Consider the following 21,050-nt stretch of genomic DNA (forward strand, 5'->3'; position numbering starts at 1 on the left):
GCAGCTTCGAAGTGTTACATTATCAGCCCTGTATTATATACTGTCCCACTGCTGAAGGCCTCCTCTGCTACTGAGATTAGGCCTTAGTCCACCACGCAGTGCGGGTAGACTTCACACACCCTCAATTCCTATAGAGAACTTCTCAGGTGTAGGTTTCCTCAAGATGTTTTCCTTCACCGTTAAAGCAAGTAATACACAAATACACACATAACTTTAGAAAAGTTTGGTGTCTTTGGGTGTTGAATACGGATATTCGTCTCGGCAGTCCGTTCCACACCCAACTAGGCTATCGCCCCTTGAACTGTTCTTGTTTTCGTACAATTACTATCTAATAGTTGCTTCTATTAAATGGTTGGTTCTGTGGCAGACAATTTTTATCCCTAAAAGCTAGTTATAGCGCTCGTGTCTGTATGTTTTTTTTATTGCTTTGAATGACGAGACGAATTTGCCATACTCCTGATGGTAAGCGATACGATCCATAAACAGTAGAAACACCAACACCTTGAATTACAAAGTATTGTTTGGTATTCTGCACTCGCCATCCTGAGACTTTTTTTATTGTTTTTAATGACGAGACGAGCTTGCCGTTCGCCTGATGGTAAGCGATACGATCCATAAACAGTAGAAACACCAACACCTTGAATTACAAAGTATTGTTTGGTATTCCACTGCGCTCGCCATCCTGAGACGTGAGATGTTAATTATTATGTCCAGTAGTTACATTGGCTAGTATGTCCTTCAAATCGGAACACAAATTGACTATACACTGCTTAGTGGCAGAAATAGACATTGCGGTGGTACCTATCTAAGCGGACTCTCACATACGAGACACCTACCACCAGTAAAAAGCTTAGCGGCAAAACAGACAAAACAAAGTCATGCAAATACCTAGAAAAGTTTAACAGAGCTTTAACAAAAAGACGTAAAAAATTAGCTTCCTTAAAAGTTAAAAGTTTTGCGATAAAATTTCTTATCCCAACTTAAAGCACCGAAAGTTTTCTTTCCCCGGCGATTAGGGATGTGAAGTTATCGACATTTTTATCGATGTTTTATTTATTCAGGTTTTATTAGTCTAATAGTGGCGTATTTGAATAGTAATTTGGATTCGTGTTCCAAATGAGCAATTAATATTTTAGTGATAAAAAACTTCGTAATTAAGGGGCCGTTCAAGTATGACGTGACGCAATTTTTGAAAATTTTTGAGAGCCCCACCCGCCCATATAACGCGCCGTCACGTTTTCCTGATCGCCCCGCTCCTACTCCAAAAGCTATGTTATTTGCTAAGTACCGGAAAGTCGCTAAAATACCTTTGTTATTGTTTTAAATTAAAAAAAAAATGTTACATAATGCTTTGTACGAACACACCCCTCCCGCGCCTGTAACGCATCGTAACGTTTTACAAGACACCCCCCCCCCCCCAAATTGCGTTACGTAATACTTGAACGGGCCTTAACGAAATTTACCTAAGATTTCTAGTTTTTTTTTGTATCTAACCTCGCAGTCAACGTCGAGGGAACCTGCAGGGGCTTGGAGGAAAATTGGGAGTGGATAGCTGGAGAAGGAAGTGTGGGGAAAACAGAAGGAACCCTCCTAAGTTGGCAGCAGTGGGACAGTATACAGGATCTTTTTGATAATGCGTACTGGCCATAATAGTTTTAACTATCATTGCTCGAATCATAATCCGAACGGACGGTAGGATATATTTTATCCGCTCGGATAGCGACCATACACAAGATGTTAAAACCCATAGTGGCCCACGTGTCGCGTTCCGTGATCAGCCTGTGTATATCCGGTTCCAACATAATTGTGTCGACTGAGGGGTAATCATCTCTCGTCAGTCGACATTCTATTGGACCTCACTTTATTTAATATCAGAGCGCTGTGGCGTTACTTCACGTGTCCGTATAATAGTAAAACATTTTTAACTCTTAGTGTCCATATTAAGATAGCCATCTATTGCCATTGATACTCTATGTGGTTTCGCTTACTATCAGGAGCATAGCAGTCACATTGCTGTGTTAAAAAAGTAATCTCCATCTATCGATATCGATATCACTACCCCATCCCTAGCAGATCGGTTTTATCGGCCCGCATTAGGCCTCGGGGACAGTTTGGGTAAAAATTAACTATACACAAGACACGTGATAAATATTATATCTTTAAAATATGGCGTTTAAAAGTTAGGTTAGAGGATTTTAAAAAAGTGAAGCCGAAATAAATGTTGCTCGCGGCTTCACTCGCGTTAAAAGCATTTTCCGCTATAAATGTTCCTAAACACTGTGTCTACATATTGCATCATATAGTATGAATCATTGGAATCAATATCATTTGCACGCACTCCCTATTTGGCACTGCTAAATTACTGTCGCGTAATGTATATAGTCAGTCGCTCTTATACTCCTCAACGAATGAGTCCTATGTAAAAAAACTTGTTACAATATATTATATCTTGAAGCACCTATTGTTTTCTTCTTCAACCACCAACAAAAGGCAAATTGGTGACCCCGACGTGAATTTATAGTGACGTTTCGTTATACAAAAAATCCCTTTATTTTCCACGGGTGCAAATTATAATATAATATCAGACCTATTTTATATACTGTCCCACTGCTGGGCCTCCTCTACTGAGACGGATTAGGCCTTAGTCCACCACGCTGTAGTGCGGGCAGACTTCACACACCCTTAACATTCCTATAGAGAATTTCTCATATATGCAGGTTTCCTTGCGATATCTTCCTTCATCATTAAAGCAAGTGATAATTCACAAACACACAAATCATTTTACAAAACTTAGAGGTGTGTTTGGGTTGTCAATATGCGGACATTCGTCTCGGCAGTCCGTTCCACACCCAACTAGGCTATCGCCGCTTTAGGGTGCAAATTACTAGAGGAAAATTTAAATAAACCCACAAAAGAACTGATAATACCAATTTTCCTAATTGGAATAAAACTGGTACCGACATTTTTGAATACAGAAAAAAAACATATGATCCTTGTTAAAATTAAACTAAATTTCGTATTTTATCGCGGTTTTAATATTTTAGTTTTCTCCCGACGTTTCGAAGACTGCAGCCTTCATGGTCACGAGGGAGACCTTTAGGTAAGCTTTGTTTTTTTACGGATAGTGCAAGGTGACCCCACTCCCGACTTCCCATTATGTAGAATCTAATTATCATTAGAACGATTTGCAGACTGCATTCATGAATGCCAACACTTTTTTATTGCTTTGAATGACCAGCTTGCCGTTCGCCTGATGGTAAGCGATACGATCCATAAACAGTAGAATAGGGTATTTTAATGTATGTGGGAAAAAATCCAAAAATACATTAATAAGATAGTTTAATCAAAAAGCAATCGGAAAATAGTAGTTTCCGATCATAAAATTATAAAATAATTTTTTAAATTCAATTCAAAGTTTTGACTTTTTTATCTGTTTTACAAATATGTGAAATGAGTGCCGCCATGACCTGACGTCATCAAGGCAGTAAACTACTTGAAGTGTCAATACGCGTTCACAATTTCTAGTTTATCGAAATAGATAAATTTTGCGGATATTAAATTTGGATCTCTTCTCGCAAGTTGTAATCAACTTATCCTCATACTTATGTCAGTTGGTACTTGAATCCATAATTTTTTTTCGGCGTTTATACACTAGTTTTCTTACATTCAGGAACAACACACCAATAATAAGGATAGAGTAGCTCATATTAATCAACATGAGACATGAGATGTTAATTATTATGTCCAGTAGTTACTGGCTACAATGTTCAAACCGGAACACAACATAAAACAACGCTAAATATCTACTTTTTTTTCTAGACATACTAGCCACTTATGACTTATGAATTTTAATTATATACAAACGCAAGCCCTAGTCTTCTAATGAGGGCTTGAGTTGTGACCTAGATCGTTAGGCTTGTCTGGCCGTGGATCTGGTAGGATGTTTTGATGGATTAGAAAATTGTACTTTACATTATTAAGTTGATTTCCTTGATAGCGTAATTGTAATTACGCGGTACTACTTAATGAAGTTCGAAGATTGGCCGCCGTAGCCGAAATTCGACTAGTACAGAATGAAATAGGTCAGTCACTTTCTCTGTCCCTATGTGTGCTTAAATCTTTAAAACTACGCCACGGATTTTGATGCGGTTTTGTTTAGTAGATACAGTGATTCAAGAGGAAGGTTTATATGTATAATAATAACATCAATTAAATAGTGGAGAAATACTATTATTTTCCCGTGCGAAGCCAGAGCGGGCCGATCAGCATTGCACCCGTGCGAAGCCGGGGCGGGTCGCTAGTGTCCTAATAAAATATTGTAGCTGTACAATTAGTATACACCGCCATCTCATCAACATCAAGGGAACTACGAGAAGACCTGATATTGACATTTGTTATGAACGCGCTACAATCACACTAGATGGCGATAGATACTGGATTGCGATGGCACAATTTGCGCGACGCAGTATATACCACCTCCGATAAGGAACCGTCAGAGGGGCCGCGGCCGGTCACTACATCTGCCTGACTGGAAATCTTTCCTTCCATAGAGGAACGTAACCATCTGTTCCTTTACAGCGGTGTCTACTTTTCCACTGCTAAAAAATTAAAGGTGAGGTGAGGTATTAAAAGGTGCAGATACTGAGCAGGACAACCTCATATTACTGTCTACGGCAGGGGTGGCCAACTTGGTAAGACCCAAGATCTACTTTTCACTGATGATACTCTGTGCGATCTACCAAGCTACATACATCTTGAAATCTTAAATGAAACAACATAGTTCAGTACACAATTTATTATTATTTTGACTAAAAAATGATACAAGACGATGCGTGCAGCAGTTAGTGATTAGGTATGTTGCGCGGTCTGTATTTATATTTTTGCCTTTGCCACGATCGACTGGACTTGTTGTCGCAATCGACCAGTCGTTCGCGATCGACCGGTTGGCCACCCCTGGTCTACGGGGATCGAAGTCAAAGACTTCAGCACTGCAGCCGTACCTTGTTACTACGTCATCGCAGCAGTCCTTAGGTATTTTTAAACTTTTTAACCCATTGTTTCCCAACCTTTTTTAGGCCATGCCCCATTTTAACATTTCTAAAATTTGTATGACCTCCATACATAAATTGCAATCTTTAAAAATTGTTTTGTTAAGAAATATAAATAAGTTTTAGGAAGAAATCACTATGAAATTGTTATCAAAACATCGTAATATTTCAAAACATATAATGGAAAACTGAAAATTCTGTTTAAATTGCCTCCCTGTGGAGCGTGAGCTCCATGTTGGGAAACACTGTTCTAACTGTTGGATCTGAAGACACAATTCGCTATCAAATTTTAGCAAGCCTTTTGATATTGCATTTATAATTGAAACTATATACTTGTCTTCTTGAAAACACTTGACCATAAGTTATTCTAACCGTAGATGTAAAATAAAAAAGTGAGTTTCGAACAAAATAAACAGTGAAAAGTTATTTTAAATTTACATGCTCTCAACTACTACTCTAAGAGAATTCGTCGCAGCAACATCATACTTTCAGTCAGAATTTCACTCATGCACACGTCATAATCGCAATCTACAAAATGAAAAATAAAACCAGGATTTTTGGTGAAAATATTTGAATGATTTTTGGCACAATGACAGCAAAGGTGAAGACGAGTATGTGGTTTCATTTAGTAACGCAATGTCAAAATTACCCTGTATATAGATAATTTTTAACACAATGTTAGCATTGGTAAAGAACAGGTTTTATTTTTTAACGCAATGTAAAAATGACTACAAAGGCTTCCCAGTACAAAATCCTTTGCATTAAATATTCTTTTGAAAATGCACAGTATTTTTTCTGTATATCCGTCCCTTTCCACCTCACTGAAGTTATGTATCTATCTCTGTTTCTCAGAAACGACAAGATTTGGAGGAGCATTAAAAAAACAATGACAGTTTAAAAACAAAGGAATAAACCTTTGGCACGCTTCGCTTGCTCTTGTGCGGGCTGAAGGAAGAGATTCAAGCGAGTTTGGTGGAATATTTGTATTGGATATCTAGAATGAGAACAGAAAAATTTTATAGGGAACGTCAATCTATATATTATTATTTATTTATTATTAGATTTTCTCAAAATCAACTGAACGGATTTTTGTACGGTTTTTACTAAAACATAGTGTAATAAGTTATTTGACTATGTCTGATTTCGTGTATTTTTTAATATGTAATAGCAATTAGTACAAGAAAGAAATATTTCTGTGAAAACAGCATTAAAATTCGATAAGAAATGGGATTTCAAATTTCAAATATTTCTACGTGTAGAAATGGGCGTGGAGTGGGGATTTCGCTCCAACTCTGCTCTCCTGACGTCACATGCAAGTATTTTGTCTCTTTTCTGTTTTTTGACACTCACCCCGACTAGTACATTTCAATGGCTTATAACTTGTGTATTTTTCATCAGATTTCAATGATTTCTTCTGTTTTAGAATTTACACGACGTTAATATTTTATAAAAGTTATAAAAAGACATAAATCAAATATCTTATTCTTGGAGATGGTTTAGATAATACATTACGGTTTTATGTAAATTGTTTCAAATATAACGATTACTGTTGAAGAGGTCGGCATTGTAAAAGATCTCGTGGGGATTTACTAGGAGACTTTGTAACAAATTTTGTGATTAACTGATACCCATGCGGGCGAAGCCGCGAGCACTGCAACTTATTATTAAATATCACAATGACTACTTCGTTGAATAATGGATATGACTAAAGTATTGCGGTCTCGATTTCGATCCCCGGATAAAGTAATAATTAGTCTCTCATTTAAGTAAACGTGACTGCCTCGATTACGTAGTTATATGCTTGCGCGGTACAGCAGCGCTCTGAGGTCCTGGGTTCGAATGTCGGGCAAAGTGATATTTGGGTTTTTCTGCTCAGTATCAGCCCGGTGTCTGGAATTTGTGCCCGATGGCGATAACCTCCTATCACATCATGGGACGGAACACACTTGTCGAAACTTGAGTGCTCTGATTGCGCCTCTGCATACCACTTCGGGGATAAACGCGTGATGAGATGCATTAAGTAAACACAAACTCTCTTGTGCTCTCATGTGCTTTCCGTCTCATGGTAGTAAGAGATGCTTCCCATGATAGAAAAAAATCATAAGGAAATTAATAATATTATTTAACATCGCTGTAATTCACAACTTGGACTCCAACTAAAGACACACTGAAATACTTTTTGGTACAAGGAAAGAAACAAAAGGAATAATTGAAATTATCTTTTATAAAAGGAAAATCAGCCAAAGAGACTCCTTGATTCCTCTGTGTACTACGTGTGGCTCGCGACTTCGCTCGCGTTAGACTACTAGTTCCATCGATATAGTCATTTTGACATTGCGTTACTAAATGAAACCACATACTCGTCTTCACCTTTGCTGACATTGTGCCAAAAATCATCCATTAATAATGAATGTTTACACCAAAAATCCTGGTTTTAGTTTTCTGATTTTTTTATCATTTTGTAGTTTAATGCGAATGTGGCGTGCGTATTTCTGACTGAAAGTATGTTGTTCCGAATTCTCTTAGAGTAGTAGTAGAGGCTTTAGAGCGCGTAAAATTAAAATTACTTTCTATTAATATTTATTTTGTTCGAAACAATTTTTATTTTCCATACATATCGAGTAACTTATTATAATGTTATTTTCTCAAATACGTGGTTTCATTTAGTAACGCATTGTAGTGTTTATTCCAAGTAGATAAGTATGTGGTTTCATTTAGTAACGCACTGTCAAAATGACCCTGTATATAAAAATATCTATATAAAACAGTTACTCAAGGATGAGTGGACTCCCTCTTCCCCTGTAATGAGATGCTCGCTGCTTTTTTGTACATTTCTAAGATGGGATACCCTACTTTGTTGATTGGTAGCCAGATTACGAAATTTTCGCCTTATTTAGTTAATTTGATCCATGAGGTTGTTGAACCAAAGATTTTTAGGTTATACAAATATATTAAACAATATAGTTAGTTATAGAGCGGATCTATTGACGTATGTTCTATGGACACGAACGTCCATATAAACTATTTGTTCAAAAACTGAACTAAAATGGCAACCAAAACGTCACTGTTATAACCTATTTATTCACTTGAACAACAACTACTCATTTGACTAATATTTTACACTTAGATTCGAGTTCTTATATTATGAGCGCCACTCCGTACATAGCTACACGCTGTAAATGTTGAAATCATTCTAAAATGTGGTGTACGGATTGCAGTACAGTTGATTCGAACACAATGAGTGTACGCAACGCCAGATCTAATAGGTAGTTATTACCAATTGGTATTAAGACTGATGGATTATGAGAGAAATAACTCAGGATTGAAATGATATGAGTAGATTTATTGAGAACAGTAATGATTAGACAACGACCAAAAAAGAATTATGCAATATTTTTTTAAGCGGCATAATGCCAGTACTAATGTAGCTCACATTGGTTGTTATTGTTTGGTTTATACTCTTTGTTGCTATAAAGTTTCAGCAGTCGTCAATTTTAAGTGTCAGTATGGTATCTTACAGTGTCTTATATTAATACAAAAGATATATTTACAGAAAATATGCTAATATTCGCATTAAAAACTTGCAAATGATGATATGGAAAAAATATGAAGTATTTAACATTGATGTTTTGCTATTTCGCGGTAGATTGAACCATGGTATGAGCGCAAATTTTTTGTAAGAAAGTTTCCCAATGTCCGCTCTATGTAATCATAGAACTCCTTGAAGTTATAACACTAATTGAATAGTATAGATATTTCTAACAAATTAAACGAAGTGTTCCGTACGTATACATACACCGCAATGTCTATTTCTGCCAAGCAACAGTGTGTAGTCACTGTTGTGTTCCGGTTTGAAGGATATTGTAGCCAGTGAAACAACTGGGGCCTTATACTCTATCCCGCACGTTATTTTAACAATGCGTAACAAGCACGTAACACAACGCATCATGTTTAGGACTATAGAAATTTGGCTTACAGAATACCATTCCACCCACATTTCTCGAAGATAACATGACACGGCCGCGTTACGCGTTTACACTATCATACAGAATAAGGGCCCTGGACATAATAAAACATCTCATGTCTCAGACGAGCGCAGTGGAATACCAAAAAATACTTTGAAATTCAATAAAAAATGAAAAATATGCACGTTCTTGACGTTCATGTGAGGGTTAACGTATTCAAAACATATTATTATAAAACAAAGTCCCCTTTTCTGTCTGTCTGCATGTTATCGATTTTCTCAAAATCTATTGAATGGATTTTTATTAAATTTGGTATGGAGATAATTTAAGACCCTGGGAAGGTTATAGGCTAATTTCTATCTCAGGAAAATATATAGCGGGACTTTTATCCCGGAAAAAATCTTTATGCGGGCGAATCCGTGAGCAAAAGCTTATCTATATATATCTATATATATAAAAATGAATCCCTATTTCCTTTGGTCATGCCATCACGCGTGAACGGCTGGACCGTTTTCACTATTTTTTTGTTGTGTTTGTTATTGTCAGGAGAGGGTTCTTATGAAAGAAAAAATTCAAAAAATTAGAAAATTTAAGAAAACTTAACGAAAACATTAATTTTACATAACTGTCAGCGATTGACAGAATGCGCGCTGCAAATTCATAGTTAAGACGGGACAACTTCTGTCGGGTCAGCTAGTTAGGAATAGTAAAGACAGCTAATAGCCAAACACGACAAATTGGCATTGGAATTGGAAAGATAGCTAGTGTTTTTCATTTATGCATAGTGATTTTTATGTGACTATTGTAACATAATCTGTATAAGTCCAAATTTCAACTGTTAAATATATGTATATGTAGTCACACACACACACACACATCACGCATTTTATCCCCGAAGGGGTATGCAGAGGCGCAAACATAGCACCCACTTTTCGCCAAGTGTGTTTCGTCTCATGATGTGATAGGGGGCGAGCCTATCGCCATATCGGGCACAAATTTCAGACTCCGGACTGATACTGAGCAGAAAACCCCAATTATCACTTTGCCCGACCCGGGATTCGAACGCAGGACCTCAGAGCGCTGCCGTACCGCGCATGCAGTACAACTACGGCACCGACGCAGTCAATGTAAATGTAGTCTGTAGTGTGAAATAATAAACTCTCTTCCTCGCTGGTCAACATGGAGTTTGCATTACATCCAAGTTAATCCCTATAATAAAATAAAATTCCTGCTTCCTCCCACGCACAACAACAAATAATACAACTATAAGGCTTATTTTCGTATTCACTCGCGTTTTTTATGATAAGTATCACTACATAGTATAAAACAAAGTCGCTTTCTCTGTCCATATGTATGCTTAAATCTTTAAAACTACGCAAGGGATTTTGATGCGTTTTTTTTATAGATAGAGTGATTCAAGAGGAAGATTTAAATGTATAATAATAACATCCATTAAATAGTCAGCATTGCACCCGTGCGAAGCCGGGGCGGGTCGCTAGTTAAATTATATAATTAAGGTCTATGTTTTTTATTTTAATGTTTCTTGGTACCGGGTTTCATCAAAGGCTTAGTTTTTTCTTAAACGGCATGGCAAAATGACCCTTATGGTCCAATAGAATGTCGACTGACGAGAGATGATTACTCCTCGACAGTCGACACTTATGCCTTATGGAAATGGATAAAATAATCAATGATTTAGTCGTGTAATGAAAAACACAGTTTGCTTTTACTATTACTTGACACCTACCCCTCCAGCAAACTTTAAAGCTACATAACTTACTCAGGCTATACAAAATTCTTTTTAAGTTAGTTTTTGATATTATTGATTATTGTATTGAAAAGGAGTCAATTTATATTGCGTGGTATTTCACTGTTCTCGTCATCCTGTGACATTAACCAAGTATCACAACCTCCAATAACGCTGGGTCTCTGTTTCGAACCGAAATATACTGCATTGCTTGGTGATAAAAATAAACAGTGTAAGCCGAAAGTCATTGTGCCCGGTAAATAGAAATCAACTCGCTCTTCCATGAGATCTATCATAGCTAGTGGAATGTGTCTACCTACCCCCAAAACTGGTCAGTGGGGTGATGTAACCGATATCTTAAACATGTATGTTGCTGGTAATTTGCCCAAAATTCCGCATATAACTATCTCTTTCACTCCCATACTTTCTTACTAAGCTATATGTCTGTCTCGCTTTCTTATCCTGGCATTGATCCCGCACTCAGTATAGCTCAACAATCTTTATGTTAATAAAGTAAATCAGCTGAATATTGGAGGGCTGTGTTCTCAAGTGTTAAAATAGTAAATGGTATTCAAGGCTTCATTTGTATGATTTTTCTCAATAGAAGTCGAGACAAGCCGGCAGTTACGAAGGGATATAACCCGATTGTTACCGGCTTCTCTTTCGTAACTTATGTAAAATCTAATTATCATTGAAACGGTTTGCAAATTGCATTTATGCAAAGTAGTACCTACATAGCACTCTTAGTAAAATAATGACCTATTTCAAAATTGATAATTTGTGGCAGTCGTCGGAAAACTAATTTTTGTTTGTTACCTTTTTTTTGAAATTACCATAAAATTGAGCTTATTAAAGATAGGTAAAAAATTGAAACCTATAGCATGAAAAAAAAAAGGGAAAAAACGAAAAGGTCGCAAATAGAAATTGGTTGTTTGACGATTCCCACAAATTGGCAATTCTGGAATGGGTCATTATTTTATTAAGAGTGCGTGGGGTTCCCTTTTGGAAAATGTCACCCTTCACCACTGCGAGGTAGCCGCCTGATGTTAGAAGATATGACATAGGAACAACATCATACGAAATTAATAATAAGGTAGTTTTCTATTAAGTTGTGTTCAATATTTTATGACGAGACGAGCTTGCCGTTTACCTGTTGGCAAGCGACACGACTGCCCATAAATAGTAACACTATCCAATATCATGAATTACAAAGTATTGTTTGGTATTCAGCGCTCGCCATCCTGAGACATGAGATGTTAATTATTATGTCCAGTAGTTACACTGGCTACAATCAAACTGAAACACAATATTAACTACATAGCCGTTTGGCGGCAGAAATAGACATTGCGGTGGTACCTACCCAGGCGGACTCACATATGAGGGACCTACCACCAAACGATACGACACGATTTCATAAACTTGCATTAGTTATTTGTAAGTTACATTTATGAATATAAAACTCGCGTCTCAGCTAGTTGCTGCATCAATATCGTCAGTATCTGTATAGTTATTTCCCGTCGGTTCGCGTGAGAGGGCGCTCGGCTGTAGGCACTCGCTCGAAAAGGCCTCGCTAGTATGGTGCAAGACGGGAGCGGCTAGCAAAAGCAAGGCGGGAAAAAACGCTTTTAGAGTATTTATACTTTTAAAATGTTTTTCTGGGTGTTGGTTTTACTCGTATGAAAAATATTAGCAATTTTTTATTGGGTGTTATTGGCGGCTTCACTCGCATGAACAGCATTTATATTTTTACAGGGTGTTGGTAGCGGCTGCACTTGCATGAAAAGTATTTACAATTTTTTATTGGGTGTTGGTAGCGGCTTCACTCGCATGAACAGCATTTATATTTTTACAGGGTGTTACTTGCTGCTTCCCTCATGGGAATGATTTTTTGTCGATATGACAATAATCTATATTTAAATCTAAGTTATGATTCGGCCATGGTTACATCTGTGTAATTATTAACTAAGCATAGCTTTGCGAAATGTTTATAAGTAACAATGTTAAAGGGTAGTAAGGAAAAAATTGTGTAATGTCATAATTTTCGGACGACCAATACCTCAGTCCGTCCACGATAACAACGGCTGTAGTCTTCACAACGTCAGAAAAAAATGGTATTAAAACCAAAAACGTATATTATCACAAAGTGTTAAATAGTATTCATTAATTATATTGTTAGAAAAAAAAATTATGATACGTTTAGCTATAAAATACTGAGTGTTTGATAGTCAGAGGCGGTTAGTAATTGACGAGTCGTAAAACTCGGCTGGTTGGTGAAAGTATTTCTGTAGTCAGAGATAGCTATGTTTATATTAATCATAAACCTTTCAGTTTCTAACAATATTATAAAGATAGCAGTGGCGAAAAGTCCATATAACTTGATTCCTATCGGCTTCACTTTTTGTAGAATCTAATAAAGATCAGTAGAACAATTTGCAGACTGCATTTATGCATACTGTAAAAGATTCGCGAACATAAGCACTGATATTAGATACTTGTTTCTGTATCGTATTTTTTAAGGAACAGTTTACAGTTAACAGGTAAAAATGGTTTGACATAACCACCGACTGTGATTCCGCGATGCGGCACGAATTATATTTACGCAAATTGTGTTCCGTTTCTTATACATATTACTGCTGTGCTAAGTTATTCTCAAAAAAAAATAAATCTTGATTATTATATCGTCAGATAACTTAAAGGAATATCCATCCAATGAACTTACTTAAGTAACGGTATCTTGTTTAGAACTAGTTAAAAAAAACCTTAAAAGAGTTTCTCTATCTCAGTTTTACTTATTTATAAACTATATTTACAAAACTTTAATTATCTCGAAATAAGGTTTTAATACCGATTTTGCGCTCAGCACGGCAGATTGGTACTCATATGTTGTGTTGGATTTCCTTTCAGAAAATATTACCTTTCGCAATTGAAAGATAGTAAGAAAATATTAAGCTAGCAACCTACCCGCTGCCTCGCCTCCCTTGAAGCAACTTACGGTAAAAGGATAGCGTAACGAAGCATACCTCGCTATATCCGCGCCCCTTTACATGGGACAAAATTAATTTTTCGCCTACAAATAAGGGTTGGGTTTAAACATTACGTGACCTAGTTTGACCTGTTTACAAAGTTTTGCTTCTGCTTACCCCGTCAGAATGGAATAGGGGCCCACGGTACGTATTTTGACAGTACGTAACAAGCATGTAACGCGGCTCGCGTTTAAAATAATAGAAATAGGCATATAGAATACCATTACCTAATTTCACGAAGATAACTCAGTCGTGTTAAGATTAATGCTCCTATTTTATCACTTTTTTTATTTATTTAGGATTGGAAACTGAGTTTACAATTTACAAATATATCACACATTCATAATAAAAAAATATTGCAACTCTGATTATATGCAACCACAACATGAGCCACATAGCAATTATACAAAAACAAAAAAAACCGCATTATTCTTACAACTATAACAAACTATATTAATTAAAATATTGAAATCTGTGAAATATTTAAATCTTATATTTTAGTTTTCTCCCGCATATCAGCATTTTTATATACTGTCCCACTGCTGAGCACGGGCTTCCTCTACTACTGAGAGATTAGGCCCTAGTCCACCACGCTGTAGTGCGGATTGGTAGACTTCACACACCTTCGAAATTCCTATGGAGAATTTCTCAAGTATACAGGTTTCCTCACAATGTTTTCCTTCACCGTTAAAACGAATGATAATTCATAAAGAATATACATGATTTTTTAGAAAAGTCAGAGGTGTGTTTGGGATTTGAACCTGCAGACATTCGTCTTGGCAGTCCGTCATTAAACAAGCGAGCTACTTACTCGTCTAGTCATTAAGTACAAAAAGTACAAGCTTTAAAGCTTGCATGGAAAGCTCCCACTATTGTTAGTAAGCGCAAGTCGACATCCGCTCTCTGATTCAAGATTTATTTATTCAATGCCTACGTGAGCAAGCGTAGCGCAACGTTGCTACGCCGTAGCATGGCGTAGAGGCATCATTAATTTATATTAATGTTTTTAAATTGTTCGGTATAGTGTACTAATATTGTAATGGGAAAGATTTTTTGCTGGTAGGTCTCTCATATGTGAGTACGCCTAGGTAGGTACCACTGCAATGGCCATTTCTGCAGGTAGTGTGTAGTCACTGTTGTGTTCCGGTTTGAAGGACATTGTAGCCAGTGCAACTACTGGACATATTTAACATCTCATGTCTCAGACGAGCGCAGTGGAATACCAAACAATACTTTTTAATTCAAGGTGTTGGTGTTTCTACTGTTTATAGATCGTATCGCTTATCAGGCGAACGGGAAGCTCGTCTCGTCATTCACAGCAATAAAAAAAAATCGTTGTGCATTTTGGCTCAACACAAAATAATACCAAGAACATGGACTATAGGTCTTTAAGAACTGGGCATCCTTCACACTACCTTATTTAACACTATCAAACATTACTGTAAACCAAAGTTCTACGATTATATAGAGCGGACTTTGGGAAGACTGTCATACAAACATTATGCGCTCGTGCGATGGTTCAATCTATCGTGAAAAGCAAAATACAAATCTTTGATGCTTCACATAGTTTCTATTTTCATATTTTAATGCGAATAGTAGCATATTTTTTGGAAATATGTTATTTTTGTAATATCTAAGGACGCTGTTCTTGTCACACGGACATTTCAAACAAGACTTATTAGCAATTTGTAATAACTTTTGGAGCAAAAAGTTGGCCATGATTTTCGGTCTAAAACTATATAGTTTAAAGTCTGCTGTAAATATTGACGTATATTCTATAGACATGTCCATATAAACTATTTGTTCAAAATCTGAACTAAAATGGCAAGCAACGTCACTGTTATAACCTATTTATTCACTTGAACAAATAATTTTACTTATTTCACTAATGTCTTTTATTCACATCCAGGTTTACACTTAGACTCGAGTTCTTATATCATGAGCGCCACTCCGTACACAACCACAAGCATCAATATTGACCATATTAAAATCAGTTTGAATGGATAACAGTTCAGTTGAACACAGTGAATGTTCGGAAAGTCAAATCTAGTACGTAGTACATATATATCGAGGTTTTTTTTTATTTAAAAAACATCAGATTTATTGATTTTCTGGCTAATGCTTGTTGCAGAACGTAAGTTGACCTAAATTAGTTTAGCTAAGCTCCTATAGTCGAAAATGAAAAAAATTATTTCCACAAAAGATTTTGTTAACCAATATACGGAGTATGAATTTGAATAATGTATTTTTAACGGTTCCTATTTTAGGCAAGTTTGCATCGTGGAGTCCCAAAAGCTGAGATATTTCTATTTCGACTAAACCGCTCGTAATTACAAAAATACGGATTTTTAAACATAAGAAATTATTACGCCATCAACTCTGTTTTCTAACGAAATCTTTAAATACCCCTAACCAGGTCACGCACACAAACAACTGTTTTTAAAGGGTGTAACACTCAAGGGAAGATGGCGTCATAATTCAACTAATTATAACCGACTGGCTCGCCCTGTGGGCGATTCTATTTATTATACGCGAATAATATTAGCTAGACATTGTAATAATTTGTAATTTGTAGCTAGTCTGACTGTAGCTAGACTGCCGTGGTGGTAGTTGTAGTTCGCGGTACGACAGCGCTCTGAGGTTCTGGGTTCGAATCTCAGGCAAAGTGATATTTGGTTTTTTCTGCTCAGTATCAGCTCGGAGTCTGGAATTTGTGCCCGATATGGCGATAGCCTCCTATCACATCATGGGACGGAACACACTAGGCGAAAAGTGGGTGCCTTGGTTGCGCCTCTGCATACCCCTTCGTGGATAAATGCGTGATGTTATGTGTGTGTAGCTAGTGGAATTACTGGACATAAGACTTAACATCTCATGTCTCAGACGAGCGCAGTGGAATACCAAATACTTTGTAATTCAAGGTGTTGGTGTTTCTACTGTTTATGGATCGTATCGCTTACCATCAGGCGAACGGCAACGTCTCGTCATTCAAAGCAATAAAAAAATGGAGGGACTATTATTACTATAACATTTATAAAGTGTAAGTTTCGAACAAAATAAATATTGATAAAAAGTAATCTAATTTTACACTCCCTAATTCCACTACTACAAGAAATTTCGTCATTAGACATCACACTTTCACTAAGAAATACACACACACGCATTTACACTAAACTACAAACCGAACAAAAAATCAGAAAAGAAACTGAGATTTTTGATGCTAACATTCGTTATTTATGAATTATGGCACAATGTCAGCAAAGGTGAAGACGAGTATGTGGTTTCATTTAGTACCGTAATGTCAAAACGACTCTGTATTATTCGCACCAAATAAACAGTTTGTATTAAGGCTATTGTAGAATACCCCACGTATAGGGAGTGGCTGCGTGCGCCACTCAAATTATCGTTGAAATAACTAAAAACTTTTTATTAATTAGTATTAACTTCGTTACTGTAAGCGGCGATAGCCCAGTTGGGTGTGGAACGGACTGCGAAGACGAATGTCCGCAGGTTCAAATCTCATGGGCACACACCTCTGACATTTCTAAAATCATGAGTATATTCTTTGTGAATTTATCGTTCGCTTTAACGGTGAAGGAAAACATCGTGAGGAAACATGCACAGCTGAGAAGTTCTCTATAGGAATTTCGAAGGTGTGTGAAGTCTATCAATCCGCACTACAGCGTGGTGGACTAAGGCTTAATCTCTCAGTAGTAGAGGAGGCCCAACAGTGGGTCAGTATATAATACAGGGCTGATCAGAATATTCATAGTTAAGACAGAACGTCTGTCAAGTCAGCTAGTATAAAAGTGCAAGCAATTTTCTATCTAAATTCGTATGCAATAAAAAACATTATTCGTCAGACGATGCTATAATATTTTATTATCCTCTTTATGACTGCTTTTGTCTATAATGTTGCGGTCGTGTTGCCAGGCAAGCTATTTAGTAAAGTGTCTAGCGAATTGAGGAAAACAGTTTTCGTCCCTTTTTTTGGTTAATTGTAGTTTATAGATAGCAATTGTGGTAAATCATATAACAAGAAGAAAAAGCATCTCTGTAAGGGGCCGTTCAAGTATTACGTAACGCAATTTGGAGGGTGGGGGCGTCTTGTAACACGTTACGATGCGTAACAGGCGCGGGAGGGGATCTCGTACAAAGCGTTATGTAACATTGTTTTCTTACTTTCAAACAATAACAAAGGTATTTAACGACTTTCCGGTATTTTGCGTAAAATAATTGTCAATATTAGAAAAAAATTGTAACTTTAGAGTTACAGGGGGTTTACTGGGGGTACAGGAAATGTTACGCCGCGTAACACGGGGGGTCAAAAATCTTCAAAAATTGCGTTATGTAATACTTGAACGGTCTCTGAAGACAACAAATAACCTCAGCGAAAATAAAAATAAGAGTTTTTAAAATAATAATCAAAGGACTTCTGAAACAAGATGGATTGTGGTCCTCGGAGCTATAGATGGCTTAGATTACTTAGTCCTAAATTTGGGACCAGGGCGGCTCAATGCTGGGCCATAAAGCATGATGACCCCAACATAACTGTCCAGTCGCCCCTCACGAAGGCTGGACGGTAGTAGTAACGCAACAACTAAGCAAAACAAAAAAAAATTAGGGAGTAAGTACATCTATTTCTAACGCATAAATTGACGGTCCCTCCGTATAGTATCGAATCTGCAAAATTGCATTTTGCAAATTCAATACTTTGCGTAGGGACTGTCGGTATTTAAACGGTCCTTAAAATTAACTACATTTATTTAAGACAATAAGGATCGAAGTGCTTATCGCAATGGTAAAAAGCACTAAACAAGCGATGTATATTTGACAGTCCCTACACAAAGTATTACATCTGCAAAATGCAATTTTGCAGATTCGATACTTTACGTAGGGACCGTCGAATTTGCGCCCCTATCTCCAAAGGGGTAGACAAAGGGTCAACCAGTCCACTTTTCGCTATACATATTCTGTCCATGGTGTTATGGCGAGTCTATCGCCATATCTGGCCAAAGTTCCGACTTCGGGCTGATATTGTGAATAAACACCTAACTGGTACCCTAAACTATTGGTGGTAGGTCTCTCATATGTGAGAGTCCGTCTGGGTAGATACCACAGCAATGTCTATTTCTGTCAAGCAGTGTGTAGTCACTGTTGTAGGTTTGGACATTGTAGCCAGTGTAACTACTGGACATAATAATTAACATCTCATGTCTCAGACGAGCCTTGAACACCAAACAATACTTTGTAATTCAAGGTGGTGTTTCTACTGTTTATGGATCGTATCGCTTAGCATCAGGCGAACGGCAAGCTCGTCTCGTCATTCAAAGCAATAAAAATAAAACTACTTAACCAATTTTGTAATTACTACATTACTATTGCTATTTTTCATTCCGGTGTTAAAACCCGCCATAGTGGTCCACGTGTCGCGTTCCGGGATCAGCCTGTGTATATCCTACAGGCATAATTGCGTCGACTGAGGGGTAATCTCTCGTCAGTCGACATTGAACCTCCCACTTACCATCAGGTGCAGAGGGGTTACTTTCATCATCATCATCATCTCAGCCACAGGAAGTCCACTGCTGAACATAGGCCTCCCCCAAGGATCTCCATGTTAACCTGTTGGAAGCTGCCTGCATCCAGCGACTTCCTGCGACCTTAGCCAGGTCGTCCGTCCACCTTGTAGGCGGGCGTCCGACATTCCTCTTGCCTGTACGTGGCCTCCACTCTAGAACCTTTCAACCCCAACGGCCATCGGTTCTTCGAGCTATGGGCCCGGCCCACTGCCACTTTACTTTGCCATAAAAATATACAATATACAGATTCAAAATTATACGTACATTGGTATAAAATTTCATCACTTCAAACCCGTTCCTGATTAGCCAATATAAACAACAGATTGTACAACATAAAAAATTACGACATAATACTGTATATGATTTGTTTTTATGATTATGGCTTCGTTATTGTGAATACAGGCTTTGAGGTTGAAAAATATACTTATTGATCTTTATCGCATGATATCCTTTTTGTCTGTTTTAAGTTATATTAATATATCTAAAGAATATTAGTAACAAATATTATTATTTTTGCCGCTGTACTAATATATAAATTTGCATATGGTCTTCTATAATTGAAGAGGCACGTCACATTGTTAATTGTACAAATTGTATTTATTATATGCCTGTGATGGAGGTCCTTAAATAAATAAATAATAATAATAAATGTAAATCATGTCCGGTGTAATATTTTATGTTAGTTGTGGTTGCCTGTAACTGGGTAGTTTGATTTGTGTGTTTGCTTTCTTTTGTTCTTAATGTACCCACTGGATAAAATCCGGAAAATAGATGTAGTTGATATATTTATTTATAAAGATACACTAAACAGATTATTGAAAATAATAATCTAAATTACATGACAGTGGATCTAATGGCTAGTCAGAATCCAAATAGAAGTGTATACAACTTATTCAAATTAGGTGATACGTTCATGTTGTTGAGTTACAAAATAATAATAATAAATATAAAATATGTTGGCTAAGGTAAGTATATATGTTTTAATTATAATTTTTTATAACTTCCTTTCCAGCTATACCTTCCCAACTTTCCTTCAGGACTCTGCAGTTGCTAAACCGGGGGAGTCCTGTACCCTGCGTGTATCCCCCGGGGTTGACATCGGGGTCAGATGCCCAAAAAAAAAAAAAAACTTACCCAGCTTATTATTGTTGTGCTGCACTTGATGCTGGTGTGGTTGTTGTGGTAACTGCTGCATCAGCGCTGGATGTGGTAGCTGGAGTAACTTCGGCTCCAGCTTGGTCGCTGCTGCTACCGGAATGGGGCCAGCGTTCGTCATGGTCGTCATGGTAGCCGCGGGCATCATAAGTGTCGACATTGTAAGCATTTTGCGCCCCGCCAGACTTACATATGCATTTTTACTTGAACTGTTAATGTTGTTCGGTGTTAAAATTTCGATTATTTGATTTGCCCGTTGAATGATGATTTGTTTTGAATTTCGAATCGATTCGGTATTTCGATTTGACGTTTTGAGATTTTGTGTTTCGAATTTCAAATCGACGGTGTTTGACGAATCTGTTTACACGTTAAAATTTTCGAATTTCGAATAGTTTTGATTGTATTCGAATTTCGATTTTGTGTAACGCTTTTTTGGTTTATAGATCGTGTTTCGAATTTCGAATTATAAATTTATAAGAACATTACATGAAAATATGCAAAACATAGTAGTCTAAAATAAATATTAAGGCTGA

The 21,050-nt window shown here is 37.0% G+C and overlaps 1 protein-coding gene across 1 annotated transcript in view; it reads right to left on the reverse strand.

Moving 5' to 3' along the window:
- LOC119188417 (nucleolysin TIA-1) overlaps positions 1 to 21,050 on the reverse strand; it is a 111,650-nt gene that overhangs the window by 34,276 nt on the left and 56,324 nt on the right. The window contains exon 2 of the mRNA XM_037442791.1: positions 20,497 to 20,874. Within this exon, the coding sequence (XP_037298688.1) occupies positions 20,497 to 20,686 (190 nt within the window). The 5' untranslated portion in view covers positions 20,687 to 20,874. The remainder of the gene's footprint in view (positions 1 to 20,496; positions 20,875 to 21,050) is intronic.

Source organism: Manduca sexta, chromosome 1 (assembly GCF_014839805.1).
Source record: "Manduca sexta isolate Smith_Timp_Sample1 chromosome 1, JHU_Msex_v1.0, whole genome shotgun sequence".
NCBI classification, from domain to species: domain Eukaryota; kingdom Metazoa; phylum Arthropoda; class Insecta; order Lepidoptera; family Sphingidae; genus Manduca; species Manduca sexta.